General features: G+C 38.8%; 2 protein-coding genes across 3 annotated transcripts; both read right to left on the reverse strand.

Moving 5' to 3' along the window:
* Positions 1-155: 155 nt before the first annotated feature.
* LOC132163685 (laccase-13) lies at positions 156-3538 on the reverse strand. Its single transcript, XM_059574052.2, has 6 exons — positions 3269-3538; positions 2985-3136; positions 2170-2414; positions 1890-2018; positions 628-1587; positions 156-498 (listed from the first exon to the last, which is right to left on the reverse strand). Exons 1-6 carry the CDS (start codon positions 3386-3388, stop codon positions 368-370), a joined length of 1737 nt encoding a protein of 578 aa, XP_059430035.2. The 5' UTR covers positions 3389-3538; the 3' UTR covers positions 156-367.
* A 3455-nt stretch (positions 3539-6993) lies between these two features.
* Positions 6994-25215, reverse strand: LOC132163411 (Tetratricopeptide repeat (TPR)-like superfamily protein). 2 transcript variants are annotated; one of them, XM_059573691.2, is made up of 19 exons: positions 24928-25215; positions 23728-23884; positions 23520-23638; positions 23305-23379; positions 22909-23002; positions 22691-22809; positions 19933-20003; positions 18795-18936; positions 18497-18672; positions 11878-12080; positions 11217-11347; positions 10903-10979; positions 10575-10649; positions 10191-10383; positions 9244-9363; positions 9006-9144; positions 8837-8877; positions 8413-8667; positions 6994-8013 (listed from the first exon to the last, which is right to left on the reverse strand). In XM_059573691.2, the coding sequence occupies exons 1-19, from the start codon at positions 25072-25074 to the stop codon at positions 7303-7305; spliced, it is 3045 nt and encodes a 1014-aa protein (XP_059429674.2). In that variant the 5' UTR covers positions 25075-25215; the 3' UTR covers positions 6994-7302. The 2 variants fall into 2 exon arrangements, with proteins under 2 accessions (XP_059429674.2, XP_059429676.2); XM_059573693.2 differs by lacking the exons at positions 10191-10383; positions 10575-10649; positions 10903-10979.
* Positions 25216-26387: the final 1172 nt, after the last annotated feature.

Here is a 26387-nt window from a genome sequence, read left to right on the forward strand (position 1 = left end):
GTTATTTCCAGCTCCTTGCAGTTTGCACTATCTTGCAATAGGTAGATAGTTGGGAACTTACTTCTGTTTTGTTTTTGTGGTATCTGTTATAACTTATCATCAGAAAACTGGAATGAAACAGATATAACTAATTTATTATGATTCTGAAATCCAATTCTTTACTTTTAAAAATAATACACTCAATTAAGAAACTTGACAAATCAGCTGCTCAGTGGAGCATTGATCAATTCTTGGCCTACTACTAGAAAACCCACGACATCATATTCAGCCAAACAACATACACTTATATATCAAACAACACAAGAGAACATCAAATCCTTTGACTTGGAAATTTGATGTAATGAATGTTGATGCTCTGTTGATGGTCTTAACAAGGAGGCAGATCTGCTGGTGGAGGAATTACAGACTGAGATTCCCCAACTCCGTTCTCAACTAGGAAGGCCATTGCCAACCCCAAACCGAAGTGTGAGTCTAAGTGACAGTGCATCAGCCAAACTCCTGTTTTGGACCAGGTAAGTGCAAGAAAAGCATCAGATTAGTGGATCTATTGTTGGTGAAACAGATTGAGAGATGCTAGCATATACATATATATACATACATACATATATAGGAGGTTTAGTATATCACCTGGATTATCAGCTACAAATCGGATGACTACCCATCCACCAGGGTTTGATCCAATGGTATTCCTTTCTGGTGGGTCGATGAGGTTGAAATTGGCTGTATCTCTGGTTGGGTTGAAGTTGCCAAAACCTGATCCAACAACGAAGAAATGGTATCCATGAAGATGTATTGGATGGTCCTCTGTTGTGACAATACTGGTATCCTGCAGGACGATTTGTACTCTGGAACCGTACTTCAACTTGTAGAGCTTAGTTCCTGGAACAGGTTGCCACAGCCCCCGGTTCACATTGCCTGTATAATCAAATTGTATGGGCGGAACAGGCGGAAAGTCTGTGGTGAAGACACCACCAGGTGCACCTTGGTAATATGCTTGCATTATGGAGTTCTTTCTTGGGAGTACAAAAGAAACATTGTTCATGCTGGCAGCAAAGCGGGTTCCATTTGGTCCTTGACAACGGGGGCTGTTAGGACGTGTGCAATTGGTTAGTCCCAAACCCACTGTGAAAAATAGGTTCTCATCAATGTTTGTAGGGACTTTGACCTGGTAAGGGCTCTTAAGCCCAGCATTGAAAGCAGTCGCAGTGGCTGTATCATTGTAGGCTGGTAGTTGAGGTAAGATTGGTTTTGAAGATTGCCCCTTCTTGGCACCGCAGGGAGCAGATTTGTATTCAAGGATTGCTGTGGTGGTGGTGTTGTCAAAGGCTGCATTTTGAGCAGTGTTATAGGCACGTGCTGCCATGTAGTAGTGAGCTGGGGGTTGATCAGCGGTGAGGAGGACATTGGTTGTCTGGCCAGGTCCTACCATGATGACTCTGGTTGTGAAAGGCTTGGTGTATTTAGCATCAACACCAACAACAGTCATTTTATGGTTGGCGATGGCAAAGAAAAGTTCCTGATTGAGTGCAGAGTTGATGATTCGTAGAAGAACTGTCTCGCCCGATTCTATGGGAAATCTCACAGTTTCTGCATTGTGATTTTAGGTATGTTACCCACTTCTTGTTACCATCTAATAGAAACAACATATCAAAACTTTATAACAAATTATGGTTTGGTCATAGTTGTAATTGCAGCCTGAGAAATGAGAGTTCAAGTCTATCCCAATTGAACCTGCAATCTTGGTTATTTATTCTTCCCATGGTTATACTTCCACTTAAACTAATCTTATATATTAAGAACAAACAAAGAAGATTACTCTTGATCTTGATCTTGTTCTTGTTCTTTTTCTCTTTTATTTGGTCTTTGGATAGGACAAGGTTACACCTTACCTTGGCTGGAGCATCTATACAGATCACCGGGTTGACCATTTATGGTATATGCATCAGAAACATTAACAGCTGCTCCTGTGAACTGTGCCAGCTTTAGGACATCCATGGGATTTCTATCGAACCATTCTCCTGTTTAACACCATCACAACCCGTTAGAGTTCTATCATTTTCTCATAGTTCATTGAGAACATTGAACAAGAGCTAGAGCATTAAGGATTTGAGGCGCGAGCTGCTGAGGAAAAAATTAGGGAGGGTTGAATAACAGGTCTTTAGTTGTTACCCAGAAGGATGGTGTATTCTTGTTTGGGCGTTGAGAAGGGATATGGAGAACCCAATTGCGGGTGGATGATGAGAGCTCCATAAACAGTGGCTCTGAGCCAATCGGTATGAGCATGCCACCACAAAGTACCCTCCTGGTTTATGATTGTGAAACGGTACGTGTAAGTTGCTCCCGTTTGGATAGGACACTGGGTCACATAAGTAGGCCCATCTGCCCATGGATTTCTGAGCTGTCGAATTCCATGCCTGATAGATAAAGTGCAGGTTATTGACATCAACATTTCAAGCTTCATGAATTTTAGGTATGCAGGAAGTAAGGAGGGTGCAAATTTTTTGATGGGCTTATTAAGATTAGTTTTCTACGTTGAGTGCTGTCAAGAGTGTTACAACTTTTACTATAAGTTCTTTACAAATTAACGTAATAATTCACATGACATTTACTATATCAATTACTAAGCAATTAAATTTGATTGTGGCTAATGCGACAATGTGACGTAGATTACTATATCTGTTTGTAAGAAGGTTGTGATAAAAACTAAAGTATAGTACCCTAAGTATTTTCCTTCCATGTGACTCCATGCATGCCTAGGGCCAATTGCATGTTTTCATATAGTGAAGACTGGTTTTTGACAATGTTCAAAGTATTGGAAAGAAGAAGTCTTCTATAAGCATTTTCCTTTCCTTTATAATTTTTCAAGAACCAGCTGGAGGGAGAATAGCTAGACAGTTATAGAACATATATTTAGCTGCTGTTATTTGTCTAGAAATAAAGTATATGCCTGTTTTGATGTATTATATAAATTCTAATGATTTTACCAGTGAAGGCTGATGTTGTATCGAGCAATGTTAGTGACTTTGATCACCAGGGAATCTCCATTTCTCACTTCCAAGGTTGGCCCTGGGAATTGTCCATTTACTGTAATGGTGTTGTGGGTTCTGCACAGCCTCTTCACTGGTTTTGCTTCAATCTATATCAGTCCAAAGAAGAGAGAGGTAAGTCTATATCACCCTTCTTTGTGATTTGGTGGATATTCAAGATTGCATCCCATTTAGGAACAATTAGAATGATAATAAGTTCATGAAATGAAGAAAAGACTTACAACAAATTCATGGTAGTGAGTTTCTGCATCTGCAAAAGGAGAAAGGAAAGCGAATATGACAAACCAGCCAAGTAGGAAGAAAGTACACCATGGCTTGACAGTGAGATTGTAAGCCTCCATTGCTTTCTCAACTTCTCTTGAATAAAGCTTGGAGTACTTGTGTGAGTTGCCTCCATAAGAGAGCAACTATTTATACTGTCAAAAAGCGGGAAGTGAGACAACAAAAAGTAGTTTTTTATGTTGTAAGAGAGGAACAATTTGGTAAATTAGGTTTTAAGTCAACAGTGATACTATAAGGATTGTAGGACAACTAGTCTAACCATAAATGAATTTGGTGCACCCACTTACCCCATCACATGTTTTAATAACCAAAACTCAAAGAAAAAAAAAGAGAGTTTCCTCTCTACCCATGGCATGTAGACCCATAATGAAATGTGTCCATCACATGAGTAATAGTAATGCTATAAATTATATTTTTATCCCACAATGATTCTGAAAATGGTAATGTGCCAGTCCCAACTAATCTTAAAAATATTTTATTTTATTTTTTATACGAAGACCAATCCAAGAGTTGATTGGACTGTCATATTAACATTGCGAGGTAGTTGTGGGATAAAAATATAGTTTATAACATTATTCATTACATATTACTGCTATTGCTAAGGCACATATCCTACTATAAGTCTTCTCATCAAAATCTAGATTGGGATAGAAGCATCTACATGAATTGAGTGTAATATTAGCTCATTAAGTATTGTCACTCCACAACACCCAAAAATATGAAAATAGGAATAAGACCACCAGTAAAGGATTAAAACCAATGAAAATATTGGTTTTTAGTATACTAGAGATACTAATTATGGGTTCGCTTCAGCGAAGACAAAACCAAGATTTATCATTTGGTGGGACCAAGGGGCTAAGCGAGGTAAAAAATTTATATAATATATAAAAATTTTAAGGGAGAAATATCATGAATATCCTTTGCCCATAATTGCTTCATCTTCCTATTTATAAGCTATAGCTCACTTTATCGTTTGAAAATCCTGGTTCCATCCCTGATCTCATATACCATTTTGCTGCCTTCCGTTCTCTACGTCCTAAAGCTTGAATTAAACCGCATCATTCATTTATTAAAAATGAATTTCATTATTATCAAAGCATTTATGTGAGCATAATGTCCACTTTCTATTTTCTAGCTTGCTTGTTTGTAATATGTTCTTAATATGTTTTAGATATCATTATCAAAGAACGGTTAGGGTGAGTTTGAATTTTTGGTTGATTAGGTGGAGAAAGGAGAAGTATATCTTTTGTCTTAGCTGATCATTTTTCCGTTATTCAAATGACATAATAATCAGTTCCACACCAAAAGTCTTTTGCCCTGACTACGTTAATTCCAAACAAGAATCAAAAGTCATCAGCTCCATCATCTCCGATAGACGTTTTCTAAGCAAAAAACTGTCAAAACTCTCTAAAAAAGCAATTAACAAACGTGCATGCAATTTTCAAGTAAATAAGGTCTTCAAGTAGGCTTGATGGGATTTCCCTTTTCCCTTTCCCTATTTTGAATAATAATAAAAAATAAATAAAAAAAGGGGTAGGCTTGATGGGTCTACTCCCTAAATTTCTTTGCATCATAAGACTAGCAATTCATTTGTCCAAAGACTTTCAATTTAGTATTGATGATGGCTAGGACATCCTCAGCAGTACCATCCATCATGCCTCCTCCTTGATGGCTAAAAAGTTTTCAAAAATGCAAACCTTTATTCTCATAACGTGCCAAAATTGACTTGTCAGATTTTTATCTGATTGCATTCCCATATCCTCCGCTTCCCGTTTGTTGAAAAAGAAACCCTTTGAACAATAAATGGTTAATATTAATTTTTTGTCAACAGAATCAAGCATATTTTAAACATCAATCAAGGCATTGATCAATAATGAGCTGGATTCATCATCTGCTACATTAGGTGTGAAATAAGAGAAAGGAAGCAGGTTTGCTAGGTCTACTGCTCAATTTTTCTTTCGTATCTACGAGATGAATGGTACAGAAGACCTACTACGATATTGCTTCAGATGAATTAGGTAGCCACCCAAACTGACTTACACAAGTGCTACCATTTTATTACGTGAGTTTAAAATTTTGATTGCCACGTGTTTGTGTGAATCAATACAAGCCCTACACCTGTTATTGGAACCGTTAGCATTGTACGTGATTCGTTAACTATGCGTCATTGTTAAACTGCTATGACTTGGAGTTTAACAATGACGTCCGTCATTGTTAGACAACACGGTCAGACAGTACGGGCTCACCTAAACTGCTATGACTTAGGAAATTAAATGAAAAAAATAAATAAATTGATAAGTTCACATGGCTCCTCAAACTACCACCTAATTGATAATGTACTTTTCAAACTACCAAAACATTGTCAATGTTTTCCTCAAGACTAGCAATAAGACAAAAATGTCTATATAAATTTCTCAATAAGACAAAAATACCTCTATAAATTCAAAAAAAAAAAAAAATTGATTTTTTAAAAACAGGAAAAAAATTTTCATTTAAAAATAATATGTTTTTAAAAAACAAATTTTTTATTTAGTTTTAAAAAACAAAAATTTTATTTTTTTAAACGAAAATTTTTATATTTTAAAAAAAAAATTATAAAACAATATATATATATATTAAAAAAAATCGATTTCTTGTTTAATTTTTTTTTCTTATAATAGGATTTAAAAAAAAAAAAAAAAAAAAAAATTGGCCACCGTTTGGAATTTTTTTTTTTTTTTTTGGGTTAGTTTTAGGTTTTTTTTAGAAGTTTTAATATTTTTGTTTTTATTTTACTAAAGGTAATTTTGTGGGGGGACATTGATAATTTTTGGCAGTTTAGATAAGACATTGTCACAATTGAAAGTTTGGAGGGGGGAGGGGGAAGACATTTTCAATTGTGTGGTAGTTTGAGGAGGGTATGTAGACTTTTCAAAACAATAAAAAAGAAATGAAAAAAAAAAGGGCCCTAGACAATTCTTACTCGCTACATGGAACAAAATTTTTCTTTAAATTTGATTTGAGTAGGTTAAACTGATTTTATTTTGTTTTTGTTACATTTAACAATAGGGAAAAATGTAAATTCAGTACTTGTGGTTTACTTGATTTGCAATTAACTACTTGTGGTATCAAAATGAACTCAAAGGTCCTTGAAGTATGCTAAAAAAATAATGTAGTTCCTACAGTCAAATTTCGTTCATTGATTTAACAGATTCTAATAGCGTAAAACATTAGAGCCAATATAATTGTAATACTTGTCCTATTTAAGTCAGTGTCGTATTAAGGAAATTTGTTAAATTAGTAGACGAAATTTGATTGTAGAGACTAAATTATATTTTTGGCATACCTCGAGAACCTTTGAATTCATTTTGATACCATAAAGAGTTAATTGTAAATCAGCTAAACCACAAGGACTAATTTTACATTTTTCCCTTAACAATATATATATAAATGACTAATAATGTATTTGTTGTCGCGTTATTTAAAATTGTTAAATAATGTAGCATCAACAACCAATTTCCTAATTATTCACCCTCCACCTTGCTACAAAGTTAAAAGTACCATTTGAGCCAAGCATGAATGGATTTTGACATAATCTGAAAAGAGTAAAGTACATATTACCACAACAAAATTTTTTAATCCCACAAAAAAATAAAAATCAACAATACAAAGTACCAACAAATGGATGTAACATTGCCAAAATTTATGTTTCATGATACAAAACAAAAAAGCAGGAAGAAATCCGAAACATTGTGAAAAAGAAAAAAAAAATGTAAAAATTGTGAGTTTATGTCGTTTACACTGTCAAACAAATCATACAGGAAACTTCACCTTCGCCACACACCCGCCATACATGGAGTTCTCCGGCAACTACATGCCAAGATGGTGTTAAAAGGTGGGAGAGGATGAAGATGAAGGCACCCATAATAGAGTAAAGTGCCAATTGCTCAAAGTTAAACAACGAAACTGCAGTAACGGCATTAATAGTCGAACTTCAGACTTGAGCTATCTGCTGTTTCATTGCATGTAATGACTTCAGTTTTGATTCACAAATTTTGAGAAACTTGGATGCTACTGTACACTTCCCAGTCACTATTTTCCTTGCAACATCAACAGGACTCCAAGCCTTTACTGCTTGGGAGATCCGTTCACCAAGTTGTGTCTCATTTATGGATGATACCGAAGTTTCTAGAATCTTAAAAACCTGCCCAGGGCCACCCTCATTCTGTCCTTTCTTATGAAGAAAGGAGAGTATAGTTTCCAAATTTTCATCCTCGGGCCTGTTGATCTGTTCTCGTAACCATTTCATTACGTGTTCTACCGTACCACATACGGATTGGATTGAGTCTCGAATTGCATGAGACAGAGGAGTATTTGGCTGATCTGATCCACCTTTCTTTTTTTTCTTTCCAGAAGGAAGAGACGACCGGACGGAAGACTGTAGTACAAGAACATGCCAGGCCAATGGCTCCGTAACCAGTTGCACCAGAATTGGAAGATCAACGCAAGGAGAGCAGATTTGGGGATCCATAGATCTGACCTTCTCTAAAACGTACATCTCCAGCAGAGAATCCACAATGTGCCAAGCACCAGGCCTATGTCCATGTCCATTTCCATCTGGCTGTGCTATTTCATGGGAACTCAAATTCCATGCATTCAAAAACACAGCAAAATTCAACCAATCGATCAAGTCCGAAGCAATTGTCTGCAGCAGGTGCAAAATTTTAGTTTATACGAAATGGTAAACCAAGTTGGTGGTGCCTAAGCTGCCTATGTGGTGACTTTACAAACTCATCCTGTTAACATAGTCTAATTGCACTCATGGAGGAGAACATTTGTTATTTGTATAAAAAACTTAACAAACCAATGTATCAAGTTCGTGAATCTACAGAATGGAATGGTTTTTGAAAAAGAAAAGGCACAACTTTTCAAACTTAAAACATGATGTCCATACAAACGAGTTAGTCTACTTATTTGATAGGTATCTGTACAGCATGGAATAATGTAAACCAAAAAAGCGTGCTTGCAAAGGGTGTTATATGATGTCTAAAAAAGATACTGATAACAAAATAAGAATGAAATTAGACTGGAAATAAAATCATACCGAAGAAGGTTTTTGGCCACCAGAAACCCCCACAACCACTTCTATTGCATTACTGAAAGAAAATCCCAACAATTTCGCATAGCGTTCAAGCAGAAACTTCAGGTCTGAGGAAATCTTAGGGCCAGATACAGAACCATTCACTTTAATATTCTCCTTCAGCAATGCAGAAGCACTTTGAATAGACAAATACACCATTCGAGGAAGAAGAGACTTCCTCTCAATAACTCTCCGTATGTTTGCTTCTCGATCCTTTGTCTAGTTTCCATGCCAATAGATGCAAGAAAACTCAAAATTAAAGCAGGCAAAGGAAGGGCAAACAACAAATGGGAGATTGTGATATGAACAAAACTAGATTGAACACAAGTTCTATTTACCACAAAAAATTATATGTAAACTACAGTCATAAAGAACAGAAATTCCATACCATATCTTCTCTAGGATAATAAGAGATTCCTTCAAATGGACCTGATAACAACAGCTATCAATTTAGTTCAAAAAATATCAATGAATGCAAAACGGGATAGAGATCTGACGGCCAAAACTTTCTTATGCCTAAGAATTTCACTTCAACTACTACAGGAAGCAATACTGACCTAAAAGATAATTCTTTTCTGAAGTTGGTGTCCACCAAGGACGTGACGGCAAGTCTTCGTTGAAGGTCAAAGATTTAGATCCAATCTCATTAGAGAGCTCAATGAAGTGGATCCCATATTTCAAGCTTTCAAGAACACACTGAAGAACATGTACATAAATGATATCACACATCACCAAATGCATTAACAGTGTAGGCAATTACATGCTAAAGTGGCAATTTTTTTTTAAAAAAAATACCTCTTCTTCTTCAATGTTATCCGCATTCTGCTTCAGCTGTAGAATGGGTGCTTCAACCCTTGCCATTAAATATTGATTAGAGTGTTGCAATCGTTCTTTAAACTGAACAAATTCAATTACCTGAAATATGATATAATACAGTGTAAATAATTTCATTTTATATGGGCACAATGATAAAATGCCTTTTGCCAACAAAATGGAAATAACATGCTAATGCAACAAGCAAAATTTAAACAAAGCATAAATCCTTAGTGTGTCAGAAATTACCAAGATAAGTGCCAACACAGAGAGAGATGATGCAACTGAGACCAGTGGCCTCAAGATTCAGATTGTATACATATACGATCAGCATTTCTTTTCAGTTTCCAGCAATTTTGTTCAAATTCCAACCTAAATTTGATCTACTTTTCCATATATTATTTTCCTAAAATCCAATCCTAAAGAACACCAAACCGCCCATCCATCAAATAACTCTCAAACCACCCAAAAAAAGTCCAAATACTATTCCCGGGTTATTGTTCACAGCCCAGAAACAACCATTCAAACCCTAAGTTTTCCTCTTTATTTCATCTCCAAATTTTACCCTTTTGTTATACACAACAGCTTTCGCGCTACCGCAATTCATTCATTGCTTGCTCTAACGCGCAACTATTACAAACTTGATATTCCGTAATATTTTTCATTCAACTCCCACCAAAATCTACTCGTAGTCCTAAACCCTAAAACAAATTGCTGTCCAGATTCTCCTCCAACCGATTAAGTATCACATCTTTTGTTCCACATCAATTTTGATATCAGAGCTTTTGTCTTAATTATAAAAAATATAAAATGAAAATAAATAAACATATAATTCCCAATAAATCTTAGAACCATGTAATGCAAGTCATTTGTGGTAAAAAGCACATCAGAATAAATGAAAATATGCATACTGGGAAATATGTTCATACTTTTGAGTAATTTCTGTGGCGATACGCCAAAAATGTAAGATCTGCAGATTCTCTGAAGTGGTCATCCATAAACTTGAGATAATCTTTTAGCAGATTATTTAGATCTACCCAAAGGGGAGACACCAACATCTGGGGTAAAATGTGATGTGAAACAGTTTCCATCAAGATATTCTTCACATCCAGAGATTTATACCTAAACAAGGTAAAAACTGCTATTATACTTGAAGAAGAGATAAAAGACACTGCATAAGAGTGCCAAATGCTCATAAACAGCAAGCCCAACCATATGGCCACTAAACCAGCATTTAAGTGGGCATCATTTGATGGAAAATAATGCACTTTCATCAATTAACATGTAAATTTGCATCAATTAAACAACTTTACCGTTCATACGCTAATGAAAGGGCACCCATGTGCGAATACAAATGCAACAATAAGATCTTGTACTGCGATACATATCTGTCACATGTGAAGAGACACAAATGTTATCTTTGTCATAGAGAATTCCTCTACACAATACAGAATAAATAGCTTTCATACTGAAAGTGAGGGTGTACCAATAAATAATGCAAAGATGGTGTGCCTCATAAAAAAAATCTATGTTATAAAGAAATTTAGTATTTCGACGCGATGGTCAATGTTACATCAAGTTTAAATTAACAACGCAATAAATGATGCCAATGGTAATCAAGAACTTAAAACAATTCCTGACCTTCGGATGGTCAAGCCAAACTCCAAAACCATAATTGCCTCTACAAAATAGCCAATATGCCTAGTACGCCAGAATAACTAAACCACAAAAATACCTGTCAGTATGAGCATCAACCACAGAAGGAAAAGAAATGGCACTTGCATATTGGGAATCTTAATAAACCGAGTTAAATAAAACATAACAGAAAAACAATGCCATGCATGAAATATAAGAATACAAGCTAACAGAGGTGCACATCTGTTATTAAAAAACAGCTCTAGTATAAATTTTTGCGTACAGCACAAGGATGACTTTCTAGAAGTAACATAAGGTACCTGAACCAACACATTGCACACCATAGATAGTAATTCTTCTCCATACATGCTCTCTTGTGGATCCAAGTCCTTTGAAAGTGGAAGGTTTTTACAATACGTCTCCACCATCTGACAAGCAGAGCCCTCAAGTTCTGAGGAGGAACAGCTCCAGGTTAAGTGGAAAAATCAATAATGGAGTTCACATAATAAAGAAAGTTACAAACAAGAAGCAATGAGCTAGATATAGAAAACTTTTTTTATGGGTAAATATAAACATAAAAGGTTGTTGCCCAGGCATTAATGTTACATTTATATTTGCAAATTTAAGAAAGTTATCTTCCGTTTTTATATGTTACTCCTTGCTTCTTGCTTGCAACATTTTTCACAGTTATGTGAACCTCCTAGAGGAAGTGAAAATATCAACAGAAGAATCAGAAGAGTCAGAACATTGACTATGATAAAGTGATGGCAACGTTACAGGGTCTACACCAGCCACAAGAATTGACAATCTTTAGGTCATGAAGATTAAGTGGTTCGATCATAGTTAAATTTTCGCTGGCACTAAAACCATCCACCCCCCACAAGAAAAAAGAGAGGGGAAAAAAGACAAATAGGGTGTACGTGGGTATTACCCAAGAAAATGAAATTTCAGAATTTTAAGATTTAAAGGCAAGAGACCTACCACTCTCAGAGAGCTTGTACATCTTGCTAATCAGTTGTTGAACTTTTAAAAGGGTAATTGACTGCCCAAGCGCTTTAGCTGGCACTGGTGAAGGGGACTCGGAGCTTTTCATTAACTTCTCCAAAAACTCAGTTTTCTTATCAGGAGTCAAGATCTCAACGAACACCTCAACATCAGTAGTGAAGCAGGCCAAGTGACCAAACCTGCGTTTAACAAGCAAATAGTTGTAAACAAATTGACTTGGAACTTCCTAGAATTTATAACGTAGCCGCAACAATTTAACCCTTCCAAATGGATCATCTTGATCATCCTAGCAACTGTGATCAACAGCACGAGGGAGATGAATAAATTAAATAAATAAAAAATAAACTATTACAGCCAAAAAGAAACATGCATTTATTAAAGGAACCTGTAAAATCCTCATTTCTTTTCATGCTGAGAGCAGTTTTTTTAGTTTGATTTTTTGCATGAATGGGTCAGCAACTGAGGATGGCGAAAATTTGGTCGGTAGAGGCGAAAGAGTTTGAAATGGTGGTGAGGGTAGGAGCTAATGGGGCGAGGCTTTTTGAGAGGAGTAAGGGGAAACAAAGATCCATTTTCTTTCAGAGGGATGAGCTAGAGTGGCTAGCTCGTACAGTGAAGGAACTGGTGACAGTGGAAACCTCAGAGGTCTTTTGGGATCAATCCAGAGCGGGCTATCCAAGGATTATAGTGCAGCGACGGTCCAATCGACACGGGTGTTTCCTGACGATGGAGGAATTTGATGGGAGACGAAGGTGTGGCTCGGTTCTTATTCCAGAAGGACGCTATGGGCAAGGTTGGAATCGCTTCATTTCGGAGATACGCCATGCTAACTCTTCATTTCAAAGTTTCCAAGAAGAAAAGAAGCTTCAAGAGAAGAAGGCCAGGAGGAGCTTTGCTGAGGTGTTGGCACAGTCTGTAAACCCGACGGAGGAGTTGTTTGGGAAGTTCTCTGAGCCCGTTGCTCGAGTTCCCAGCTGGCTGAAGGATTCCTCTACAGGCTCAGGGCGGAACACTCTAGCCACAGGGACACAAGACGTGATGCCAAGGTCACACTCTCAGACTCCGGCGAAATTCTTAGGGGGTCAGGAAGGCGTGGGGTTCCATAGGCCGGAGGGGAAGATAATCACGGAGGAGAAAGCACTTGAGACAAGGGCCCCGGCGCGTGATTCTCAAACGCAGTCAAAGACACCCGCAGGGAGTAGCAAGTCGGTGCTTGAGCTGACGGGACGTGAGGGGTGTCAGGCTCAGACCCTTTCCAGTGCAATTCTCGAGCTGCACAACTGCAAAGAAACGTTAAGGTGGCTGAAAGAAGGAATAGACGTGGGTTTGCAGAAGTTGGATTTGGCAATTAAGAGGGTGGAGATTTTCGGACGTCAGCAGGAAGAGAAGGGCTCGGACACCCATGTTGTTGGGCATGGGTCGAAAGTTATAGGGGGGAACGTGGGTGGAGTGGACGTGGCAGCTAATAGGGAGGACGTGGCAGTTGAGAAGGTGGAGGATAATGGGCTCCAGAATTTGAAGAATGGGCTTCGGAAGAAGGTGGGTGCTTATGCTCATGTTAAGGCAGGAAATTATCAAAAAGCAACAAACCGGGTTGCAGGGATAGGCCCAAGGACCGTGAAGGGTTTTAAGACTAAAAAAAGGTTGGTTTATAAGCCAAATTATCATGTGGGTTCGGGCATGGGCCAGGAAGATAGAAGTAGGACTGAACCACGTGAAAGTAGTCTGAAACTTTCAAAAACGGCGTGGGTTAAGAAGGGATGGGCCGGCGACGCAGGGGCGTCATCGTCGGCAGCAGGTCTGCGTTCAGGGGGGCGGTCGTCGGAAGAACAGAACGGCCTCGCCGACACTTCAGACAACGTCGCATGTGCTCCTGGAGGTTCGATCGGCAACAAGGTCGCCGGTGGTTTGATCGGAGACTCCCTGAGCCCACCGTCGATCGAGATGCCGGACATGAGAGAGGAAGACATGACCCAGACTTCGCCGAAGAAGCTGTCGATGGTGGTACCCAATGTCAATCAAGAGCTCGGGAAGGTCTCCGGCGGTTATGGAGCGCAAAATGTGGACGGCGATCCACTGACTTCTCCGGTGAGTACATTTCCGGTCAATGGGGAGGCTGGGCTTCAGTTGTCAATGGTGGAGAGGTCCAACCCACTGGACGAGGGCAATTTTTCAGAGGTCGATGCTCACGGCGCCGAGAAGCAGCAGGACTTACAGGTCAGTGAGGGGCGGGATTCATTTCGGGACGTAGGGACTGTAGAAGTGCGTGAGCTTAGTGTGGAGGGCCAAATTCCTGGAGAGGACAGCAGGGTGGTCGAGGCAAGAGTTGAAGCTCTTACATTTGGGGATGAGGACAGAGGCAGTTTGGGGAGGGAGGAAGAAGGGGTTGGGGGTCGTGAGGTCGTTATGTTTTCTCCTTGGAACACGCATGCTAAGGATGCAGTGGGGGCGGCAGGTTATTCAGACTGGGTGATCCAATGCGCTAATGAGATCTATCCGATTGTAGGGATTTCTTACACGGGCCACAAGCTACAGCTGCTAGCTCTGCTGACCTTCTTAGAGGAGGAACGAAGAAATAATGGGATGGCCAGCACAAGTAGCGGAACGAAGGGCAAGAGGGAGGTTAGGAACCTGGAATGTTCGGTGAATTATGATGCTAGAAATATGGGCTCAAAGCGCGGCAGCAGAAAAGGCAAGGGGCAGGTAACCACATTATGAAGCTAAACATCTTATCTTGGAATGTGAGAGGGTTGAACAAGAGGGACAAGCGTATGAGGGTGTGTAATATGCTTAGAGATTGGAAGGTAGACATTGTTTGTCTCCAAGAAACTAAGCTTAGAAGCACGTCTCGCAATATTGTCCGTAGCTTATGGGGGCGAAGTCATGTGGATTGGTGTTGCTTGGATTCGAGTGGGGCTTCGGGTGGTATTCTAATTATGTGGGACAATAGGGTGGTGGAGAAGGTCGATGTTTGTGTGGGGGCTCACACCCTGGCGGTATCTTTCAGGAATATGGGGGATCGCGCTGTTTGGGCTTTTGCTGGGGTGTATGGCCCGAACCTCTATAGGGATAGAAGGATCCTCTGGGAGGAGTTGGCAGGCATTATGAGTTGGTGGGACATGCCGTGGTGTATTGGGGGTGACTTTAATGCCACTCGATTCCCTAGCGAAAGATCAGGGGAAGCTCATTTAGATGCGGCTATGATGGAGTTTTCTGATTTTATCCTTGAACAAGGGCTGATGGATCTTCCCCTGGTTGGGGGTTCGTATACTTGGTCGCTCTCCAACGATCCCCCGGTGTGGTCAAGGATAGACCGGTTTCTTGTATCTCCAGGTTGGGAGGCTTGTTTTCCAGGGGTAAGGCAGAAGAGGCTCACTCGCCTTTGTTCCGATCATTTCCCAATCATCCTCGAGGCAGGGGAAGTGCCTAAGGGGAAAAGGCCATTTAGATTCGAAAATATGTGGCTGAAAGCGGAAGGGTTTGTGGCTCAAGTGCAACAATGGTGGGACTCATATGCTTTCCACGGTTCGCCGAGCTATGTTCTCGCCTGTAAGCTTAAGGCCTTGAAGACGAATTTGAAGACTTGGAATGAAGAGGTGTTTGGCAACATTGAGAGGAACAAGAGGCTTCTTCTTGAAGAGCTCCAGGGGTTCGATGCGAATGAAGAAAATAGGGCCCTGATAGAAGAAGAGGTTAGGAGGAAGGCAGAGGTGGTTCATGAGTTGGAGAAGTGTTTGCTTATGGAGGAGGTGAGTTGGAGGCAGAAATCTAGGGTGATGTGGTTGAAGGAAGGTGACAAGTGCACTAAATTCTTTCACTCCATAGCCAACTCCAATAGGAGACACAATGCTATTGAGTCTCTAATGATTGGAGATAACCTCACTTCGAACCCAACCGAGATCAATGAGCATATAGTTGAGTTTTATAAAAAACTCTTTACGGAGCAATGCCGTTGGAGGCCGTTGGTTGATGGTATTTCCTTCGACTCCATTTCGGAGGAGGAGGCTCGATGGTTGGAAAGAGATTTTGAAGAAGAAGAGGTCAGGAAGGTAGTGTTTAAAATGAATGGTTTTAAGGCGCCGGGTCCTGATGGGTTCTCTATGGCTTTTTTCCAAACTTGTTGGGAGGTGGTGAAGGGGGACATTATGAAGGTGTTTAGAGATTTTCATGCAGGAGGTTTGTTTGAAAAGAGCCTCAACGCGTCCTTTATTTCGCTTATTCCGAAGGTTCCTGGCGCTATTAATCTTAAAGACTTCCGGCCGATCAGTCTTGTGGGAGGCATCTACAAAATCATAGCCAAGGTTTTAGCAAATAGATTGAAGGTTGTCTTGGATAAGATTATCTCTCAGTCACAAAGTGCTTTTATCAAGGGCAGGCAAATTCTTGATCCAATTTTGATTTCCAATGAATGTCTCGATAGTCGGTTGAGAGGGGGGGAGCCAGGCGTCATTTGCAAGATGGATCTGGAAAAAGCTTACGATCATGTGAATTGGGATTTCTTGTTGTATATGTTGAGGAGGTGCGGTTTTGGGGGGACTTGGTGTTCTTGGATTGACCATTGCATTTCTTCGGTGCGTTTCTCAATCCTAGTCAATGGATCTCCTAATGGGTTCTTTAGTAGCTCCAGGGGTCTGAGACAAGGGGACCCCCTGTCTCCTCTGTTATTTGTATTTGTGATGGAAGCCTTGAGTAGGATGATCTCGGCAGCAGTTAATGGGGGGTTGTTAGAGGGTTTCAAGGTTGGTAACACGGTGGTTTCTCATCTCCTGTTTGCTGACGACACATTGCTGTTTTGCAATGCTTTGCCCTCCCAACTCCGTTACTTGAGGAGTATATTTTTATTATTTGAAGCTGTTGCCGGTCTGAAGGTCAATTTGGCTAAGTCGGTGATAATTCCGGTGGGAAATGAGGAGCAAGGGGGTATGTTAGCAGACATTCTAGGGTGTGGGGTTGCATCTCTTCCTATCAAATACCTTGGTTTGCCGTTGGGGGCTCCTTATAAGGCGAAGCATATTTGGGATGAAGTGATTGAAAAGATAGAACGTCGGCTGGCTGGTTGGAAAAGGTTGTATTTGTCAAAGGGCGGCAAGGTCACGTTAATCAAAAGTACTCTTGTGAACTTGCCTACTTACTATTTGTCTCTCTTTCCTATTCCGGTTAGCGTTGCCAAGCGCATAGAGAAACTTCAGCGTAACTTCTTATGGGGTGGGCTAGGTGACGAGTTTAAATACCATCTAGTGAAGTGGTCGAAGGTGTGCACTCCAATTAAGGAAGGCGGGTTGGGGATCAGAAATCTGGTGGACTTTAACCGATCACTTCTAGGAAAATGGTTGTGGCGCTACGGTTTGGAAAGAGACGCTTGGTGGAGGGGGGTGGTGGATGCGAAGTATGGTAGCTTATGGGGAGGGTGGTGTTCCTTGGAGTGTGGAGGTACTTTTGGGGTTGGGTTATGGAAGAATATTAGGAAGGATTGGGATACTTTCCAAGGCTTTACGCGCTTTGAGGTGGGGGAAGGGACTAGGGTTCGATTTTGGCATGATGTGTGGTGCGGTGATACGGCTCTTAAGGAAGCCTTCCCTGGTCTCTTCAATATGGCTTGTGAGAAGGATGCCTCAGTAGCGGCTATCTTGGAGGTGAGTGGTGGCAACAACCTGTGGAATGTGACTTTTTCTAGAGGGGCTCATGATTGGGAGGTGGACGTTTTTGCCTCTTTTTTCCAGTTGTTGCAGTCAGCTCAAGTGAGACCAGGGTGTGAAGATAGGTTGTGGTGGAACTCCTCCAAAAGAGGCCAGTTTAAGGTCAAACTTCTTTATGCGTCTTTGGCTGGTTCTAGACGGGGGCACTTCCCTTGGAAGAGTGTATGGCGTACACATGCTCCGCCGAGGGCAAGTTTTTTTGTGTGGTCGGCAGCTATGGGCAAAATTCTGACCCTAGACAACCTAAGGAAGCGGCATGTGATCGTGACAAACAGGTGTTGGATGTGCAAGAAGGATGAGGAGACGGTGGACCACCTTCTTCTCCATTGCGAGGTAGCTTACGCTTTGTGGTGCGCCTTCTTTGGGCGGTTTGGATTGTCTTGGGTAATGCCGAGACGGGTTTCGGACCTGCTCGCTTGTTGGTGGTCTATGGGAAGGAGAGGGAGCGCTGCGGTTTGGAAAATGGTGCCTACGTGCTTCTTTTGGTGCATTTGGAGGGAGAGGAACAATAGGTGTTTTGAAGATCTGGAAGGGTCTTTGGAAGATTTACTATCCTTATGTCTACACACTTTGTATCTATGGACTGTAGCGTATATCTTCCCGGTGTCGATTAGCTATAATGACTTCCTTGTTCGCTTTTCTCTTTCTAGCTAGGTGATCCTATTGTATACTCCCGGTGTACTTTGGGGCGCCTTTACGCTTTCAATAAAACTGGCTTTTACTTATCAAAAAAAAAAAAGGAACCTGTAACCAGCTAGAGATGTCATAAACAAACCACAATATGGTATAACTCAACTCGTTTTGGCTTCACAATTACACATGATATATAAAGAAATAAGTCATATCCAATAATCAAAATAGAAATTTTGCAGAGAAGAGACTAAGGTTGCAATATATACCTGAAAAAATATTGCATCAGAGCCTCCATTAGTTTGTCATCATCCCCCTTTCCATACAGGTGCTTCCTCCTTTCAACTTCAAGGTTTGCCAAGTATGGACACCTTATAGTATTGTCACTGGTGTCTGCTTGTAATTTTTGCATAAAAGCTGATGCATCTGATATACGAGAGTCAAACTGCATGCCAATTTGGGAAAATCAAATTCTGCACAAAAGATTACAGCAAATGCTACTCGAATATGCAAAAATGACCTAACATATACAGAAATAGCAATCAGAATTTAAGAGTAAACACGCACCATTTCATCTGGTAAGTGTGAAAGCTTGCAGTCCAAAAATTTTGGTGGAGCAATTGGATCATTAAGGACCCCATTAACCCAGCTGCTATCATCCTCCAGCAAACAGCCTAGATAATGTAGGAAACACTCCCAATCATCAGGGCTGCCACAGGAAAGAAACAACATCAAGGGTTGCAAAAGCTAATAGCAAATATACAATGTATTAGAAACAGCATATAGAATTACAATTTTTTTTTGATAAGTAAAAATATATATCAAAAGCGCAGAGGGGCGCAACCCATATACACGGGAAGTATACAAGAGAGCGCCTAAGAAGAGGAGAAATGGAATTACAATCCATGTTCCTGGATATAGAAAGTTAAAAATTATTTGAAGTTTGAAGAATGACGTTAGCACTAGATGCACTAGAGGTCTCAACTCAATTTGGTAATGCCCTGAATAAGGAAACAAAAAAAAAAAAAAAAAAAAAACAGACTATTGTGGATGCTAGGCTGACGGTAACAAACAAAAGAAATACCTACAAGCATAAAAGCAAGGACTAAAAAGGAAAATGGAGATGTAACTAGTACATGACTTGCACAGTTAAAAACAATTTGACGCCAGTAATTTATAAGAATATTTTAATAGAAAAAGGAGAGACCTCGAGTACATTGAGATCCCGTCAATCTATAAAAGATTGAGGACAAAAAAGACCCAATTGTCAGCAGTCAACCGTAATGCATCATATCATAGGCCACAATTCAAGGGCAGATCGTGAGCTTGTAGATTAGGCTCAAGTACAATCATAATTCATATATCCCTCATGTTTGTCCCACAAGATAGCTGCAGGGAGTCCTCATCTAAGTCGGATTAAAAGACTACAACTACGTTTTCAAATATTTAATTTGCAAATTTGAAATAAAAATATATGATTCCTATATATCTATCATTTAATATTATCATTTCTTAAAAAACAGATCCCAACAAGCCATACAGAGAGCTCTTGGTGATATTTATTTCTAGCCTCATAAAACTAAATCATAATTTTAACCCCTATTTATGCCACTAAATACATGCTCCTATGACGACCCTTTCATCTAATACCCATTGAACAGCTAAAAATATAATTTTTGGATCATGTAAGTTTCAACAAGCATACCTTAATTCTAGGATTTTCTGAAATATACTGGCAGCAGCAGTATAGTCACCTGCCCTTGCAAGAAGCCTCCCCTGTCAACTTAAAGTCAAAGTGCACAAGTTGATAAGGACAGCAAAAAGTACTGAGTTTCCCCATTCATGCAAGCCCAGACACACAATGATTAGCCTTGCAACTTTGAACAATGAAAAAGTTTCCATAAACTAATGAAATTATATGAAACATATTTCATGTAATGGAATTAATGCCAGGGCAGAAAGAAGCATCATGGAATAAAGCCAATTTTTTTTTATATAAGTAATAATAAGTTTTATTAAAGAAAAAAGGAGCCCTAAATATATAGGAAGTATATAAGCGAAGCCAAAGCTCACCCACAAAAGAAACCCAAGAAACCCACCCAAAATCCCACAAAAACAAACACCCAAAGAAGCCAAGCTAGCCCACAAAAATCCCCAAAGAATCACCCTACAGGCTACAGCCCTTAAAACCCACACAGAGCTAAAACACAATAGTCTTGCCCTTCCTTCTCCGAGAAGGCTCGCTAGCAATACCGTAGTTAATGGAACTTTCTAAATTTAACAGTTCTCTCTTGCCCTTAGTCCTAGGCTGCACGACCTTTGTATCTCGTAGTTTCCCAAAAATTGAGAAACTAAAGGAATAGCCAACAGTGTAACAAGAATAAAGTAACTCTTTCTGCAAAATTTGCTAGTGTTGAAGGTAATCATAACCAGGCAACAAAGTAATATATCAGCTCATCAACAAACAATAGTGACCTAATTAAGAAAGTTTATTACAACTATAATGACCCAAGAAAAGCGCTAGCCACATTTACGCTATTATTCCAAAATGACTAGTCAATTGGGAGCTCCCTTAAATTCATTTATAAAGCCAGTTTCACATAGTAAGCAAAGTGAAACTTAATACCCATGAGTGTCTTTATAAACAATCACTTTATGTGGCTACTCATCTTCCCAATATAAGACTAGAGTATTACAATCCCCCCCTTAATCCCCTAAGTGTCTTTATAAACAATGTGAAACTTAGTAAGCAATGTGAAACTTAGCATCCATGAGTATCTTTATAAACAGCTCACTTTATGTGGCTACTCATCTTCCTAATATAAGACCGGAGTGTTACAATCTCCCCTTACACCCTTGATGTTCTCGTTAGAATCACGTTATGCAATGCTCCAATATCGCATGGCATTACTAGGTGGCTCTAATATCATTTGTAACGATGCAGGCAAAGCGCTAGCCACAGCTGCGCTATCATCCCAAAATGACTAGGTAATTTAAAGCTTTACTAAAATCACTTATAAAGTCCAGTTTTACCTAATAAGTAAGCAATGTAATACTTAACACTCATAATAAACCACCCACTCTATGTGAGCTACTCATCATCCCAAAGTAATGTCCTCGTCAGAGACACGTCATACAGTGCTCCAGTACTACATGACATTACTAGGTAGCTCTGATATCATTTGTAACGACTAGAAAATGCGTTAGCCTCATCTGCGCTACTCCTCCCAAAAAGACTAATTAATTTGGAGCTTTTTTAGAATCACTTACAAAGCCTAATTTCACCTAATAAGTAAGCAATGTGAGACTTAATACCCATGAGTGTCTTTATAAACCACCCACTCTATGTGAGTTACTCATCTCCGCAAAGTGGAACCTAGGTTTTACAATAACCTTGCACAATTACGAACTAAAGTTGCTTAACCAATTTCCAATTTTTGACACGTTTGGTGTTCTATATAAAGCTATATATATTTATATACTCAAAACATATCAAGATTGGAAAAATTCATTTATCACTAAAGTTGTTAAATTTTTTACTTGTTGCCTTTAACTTAAATATTTCTAACTTCCATGTTTTTCCTCGATCTTTTTTTTTTTTTTTTTTTTTTTTCCTTCCTGCTAGCTAGGTGTTTTCCTTGTATACTTCATAGTTCATGTGTACTTAGGTTGCGTCTTTTGCGCTTTTTAATAAATTGTGTTTACTTATGAAAAAAGAAATTATGTGTTATGTCCTCTTTCCAAGAGATTTTCATCACAATAAAGAACTCCTTAAGAAAACAGACTCCAAATTTTTTTATAAGTAATTTTTTGACCCCAAGAAAGGCAAGATGAGATATTCGAACTAGTTACCTCCACTTCATGAGGCATGGTCCCCAGCCGATTGAACGGTCATTTGGATTTACAAACTTGAATTCTAAATAAATCTCATTTGACCATAGCAAAATAACAAAGCATCAATTCAATAGTCAAGAATAGAAAATACACCAATTCAGTAGCATGTGTCCTATTCTTAAGTAACAAGGCAAACAACAACAAACCTCCATTTATTGCTAAGGCCATAAAAGACAGAAAGTTTGGGTGTTATGCAGATCAATGAATGTCATCCATAAGGATGACATCTTGCATTATATGACTAATCATAGTGCATCTAGAAGGGCACGTCTACCCTTGAAGAGCTTCTGTTCTAGATTTTTTAAGTATTGTTCGGTTTTGTAATGTTCTTCTCATTTTACTCTTCCTTAGAGGACACCTTGACAATCCATGCTCACATGCAGTTTCCCTATTCTCTCAACAAAGTTCTGCTTCTCACACTCATGCCCCAGACAAGAAAATCAAAAACAAAAAGAACACAGGTAGAAGCAAAAACATAGGTATTTACATGTAAACATTTGATTGCATAGATATACACGATATACTATCACTAAAGCTAGCCACTAAGAAATGAAAACTTAAGAAAGTACCTGTATGCGTAGCCTATCAACTTCAATCATTAATAGTGATCCTAATTTCCCAGAAAGAATTTCTAAAGCATCACCATACTTAGCTTGCTGCTCCAGTACGGAAAGGTAAACAATAAGAGCTGCAATAGATTCCAAACATTTAGTAAGGAAATCAACCATTCTTAGCTCAACAGATCTATTAATTGTTCGCCAAGATGATTAAAAAAGGAAAAGATCACCTTCAGGCTCATGCAAGCTATGGGAGGCAACATGCTTCTTGAGTAAACCTTCGGCTAAGAGCAATAACTTCTCTCCCCCGTTACCACAAAACACCTACCAGAAGTTCAGACCCCAAAGAATCAGTAAACTGGAAACAAGATCTTGTTTACAAAGACGACTTGAATAAATAAATGATATGAAATAAGTTAGATCAATCTTGCACTTCCCAGATTTTTTTTTATAATATATATATTTGACATGTCTGCATTTTTTTTTTTTTTTTGAAAAAATAAAAAATGGCAATATTTGATATTATATGGTTCCAATACCAATGACCCGCCTTTGAAGTGGTTGCTAGCATAACATGAAAACATAACATTAACAGGACAACAAACAACAGAGAAAGCTGGCAAAACCTGTAATTGAATGCTACAAACTGCCCAGAGCAAAAACCTTTCTTCACCTACAAGCTTATACATTTTGATAGCTGTCTGCCAGAAGATATGACCAGAGTAAGTCAAGTTTCAAACTAATTGTCCCACAACAATGCGTAAACAAATACTACTACATAACAATAGATTATTCATATCTATAAAAAAAATATATTTAAAAAAATTAAAAAAAAATCAACCTGTTGCTGCTTTACAAAAGAGTATTCGCGAACGTAGCAGTTGAAAAGCCCCATCATCAGTTCCAAATTGGTTGGAAATTTCCCACAAGCATATTCATAACAGCTTGTAGCCAAGTCCACTGATTACACACAGAATTATGAGGTAACTCTGACAATGATATTCCTATAATTAAACAGGTTACTTCAAAGCATCAAAACAAATACTGACAGTGATCAAGTCGTTGGAAAGCAATCTGCAGTGTGCTGAGAGTGAGATCATCCATCAGAATGGAGTCGTTCTTATATAACAGCTCTTTGGCACTTAAGCAAACAGATAGCGCTTCATCCGGTTTCCCCATTCTCTCCAAAATGAGAGCTTTGAGCGCCTACAAAATATGTGAAGGAAAATAAGATTGTTACAAATGAAGCTTAAAATTTGTGATTTTTTTTATAAAAAAAAAATGTACTTTACAATAATAGTTACCAATAAAACTCTCTATATAGACTAATGGCATAGTTCAGAGTTAGCTCTCTGCATTATTGGCCTTTCCACTAGAACACTCACACAAAAAAAAAAAAAAAAAAAAAAGATACTGTTTTAGTATGTTAATGCCACGGTCCACAGAACCACTGAATGCCAAAAAGATTTTAACTACTTGATGTCAACTAACTAAGATAGAGTAATACTATACATCACACCCCCCCAATCTCCCAAAGCCTATGTGGCGTGGTCCCCCTTGGTGTATGGAGATTAGTTTTTGGTTGGGGGACCATGCCACATAGACTTTGGGGGGATGGAGGGGCGATTAATGGAATTATTCATTAAGATAAGCATAATCTTTCAATTTCTAACTTCTAACCCTCTTTTTAACTCTTTTTGGCTAGTTATTTTTTTAAAGTCCAGCACGCATGATCTTCAACCAACTCTTGTACTTCAATACAATTACCTGGAGTATGCACCATAGCTAGTTTTCAATACTCGAGAATTTTATTTATCGAAAAGGACGGCGTCTTTTATTTTTAATTTTTTATATTAAAATACAAACTTGATCTTAATCAAAAGAGCAAGAACATCATAAATGAAATATAAACGAAATGAAGAGCACCGGTCATCAAGCCGGTGAAAATAAATTCAAACAATAATAAAGCCACCGAAAGGCATTGAGAGCAAAATTTCTTCTGAGAGCACGCGATAATCCACATTGCTAATCGACTCCAACGAATTCTGAATACAAAATTTGTAGCATTGCAACTTGCATAAACACGTGTACACCCTAAGATACAGTAGTAGCTTTTTATACTCCAAAAGGCTCCGTTTGGTCGTTGAGAAAATGCAAGAAAGGAAAATGCTCACAAATGCTAAAAAATGCTTCAAAATGGCCCGAATGTCTTCCAAAAAACTGAAAAAGCGTAACGGAAATGATCTTACCAGAGCGTAGGGTGAGTTGGGGAATTTGGCGAGGAGTGCGGTGGAGAGCTTAAGAGCGTTCTTGAACTGCCGCGAGTCGATGGCGTCCCAAACTGGTCGGACCCGCCGCTCCGGTATCCCTCCGGCCAAGCCGAACTTGGACGCCATTAGAGGTCCGTATTGGGTTTCGTTAGGGTTCGAGATCAAGAAGATAGTCTCTCTGTCTCTCGGGCTTTCTGTGACACTCGGTGGCTCTTCTGTGACGATGAATGTAAGAAACAGAACAGAAAAGCTATGGAAGCGTTTGGGAAAAACCTAATCTGAGTTTACCAACACAGCACATTGAACACAACAACCAAAAAATAAAACCTGTGTGTTTGGAAGCAGTTATAGTGGAGCCACTATCTGAAAGCGATCCCACACCTGACCCGAAATAACCAGATCCTCAGTTTGTCATTTGGTTTTGGTACACCTCTCTCTAATCTCTCCCAACCTCAATTGCCTTGTTTTAAATTGCTAAACTGTGTTTGAAAATTGGATCTTAAAAATTTCCTTTGATTTAATCTATAAAATTTACTATTTTAATTTCACATGCTTTTTTAATATAATAAAATTCCTTTAATCTCTTTTAAAATAAATTTATGTCCATTAGTAGTAATATGCAAGAAAAATCTATCTAAATCTATTTAACAATGTGAATATAAGGTCTCCGAGAGTTAGTTCAATCGGCTATGAATCACGCCTAAAGAAGCAGATGTCACTAGTTTGAATCCCCCCTCCCCCTTCCCTTGTGTGAACATGTCAAAAAAAAAAAAAAAAAAAAAAAAACAATGTGAATATAAGGGAATGTCATAAGTTTCGATACAATATATGATGTTGCATGTTTCATATGATACTGACCACAATATTTGGTAACACTTTTCAAAAAGTGATTTAGTAATATTGTCTTTTTGTGTTATTTCTCAGTTTTCTCTATGTTTGGAAATTGTTCTTCCATCAACAAAACTTGTTCTTCTACATGACGCAAAGCTCTCTTAACTAGCTTATGAGCAGCCTAAAATATTTTAAAGTGTATGTACTTAATTTATTTTGCCCAAAAAAAAAAGAGATTTTCAATTTCCTTCAATGATAATTAAGGGCTTATTAAATAGATTTGTTGGCCCATTTATAATCACTTTGTGAATTATTGTCAAATGGGCCAAGGTGAACATAGTGATGAAAAAAACCCAACATTTTATATTTTATTGGGAAAAATATAAAAAAGCCCACAACAAAGCAGTTTTTTTCTCATTGGTAACAAAGCAATTAGATCTCTCTCTATAATTGATTCCTGACTGTCATCGATTCACCGGTAACAATAATGGACGAAACATAAGTTGTTCAGGATGAAGTTGATGAAATTACCGACTTCACCAACAACATCGAGATGATAGGCGGAAATCCTCCTACCGTCACTGATTCCCCCTATACCCACCCCTACT

Source organism: Corylus avellana, chromosome 8, assembly GCF_965113065.1.
Source record: "Corylus avellana chromosome 8, dhCorAvel1.hap1.2, whole genome shotgun sequence".
Taxonomy (NCBI): domain Eukaryota; kingdom Viridiplantae; phylum Streptophyta; class Magnoliopsida; order Fagales; family Betulaceae; genus Corylus; species Corylus avellana.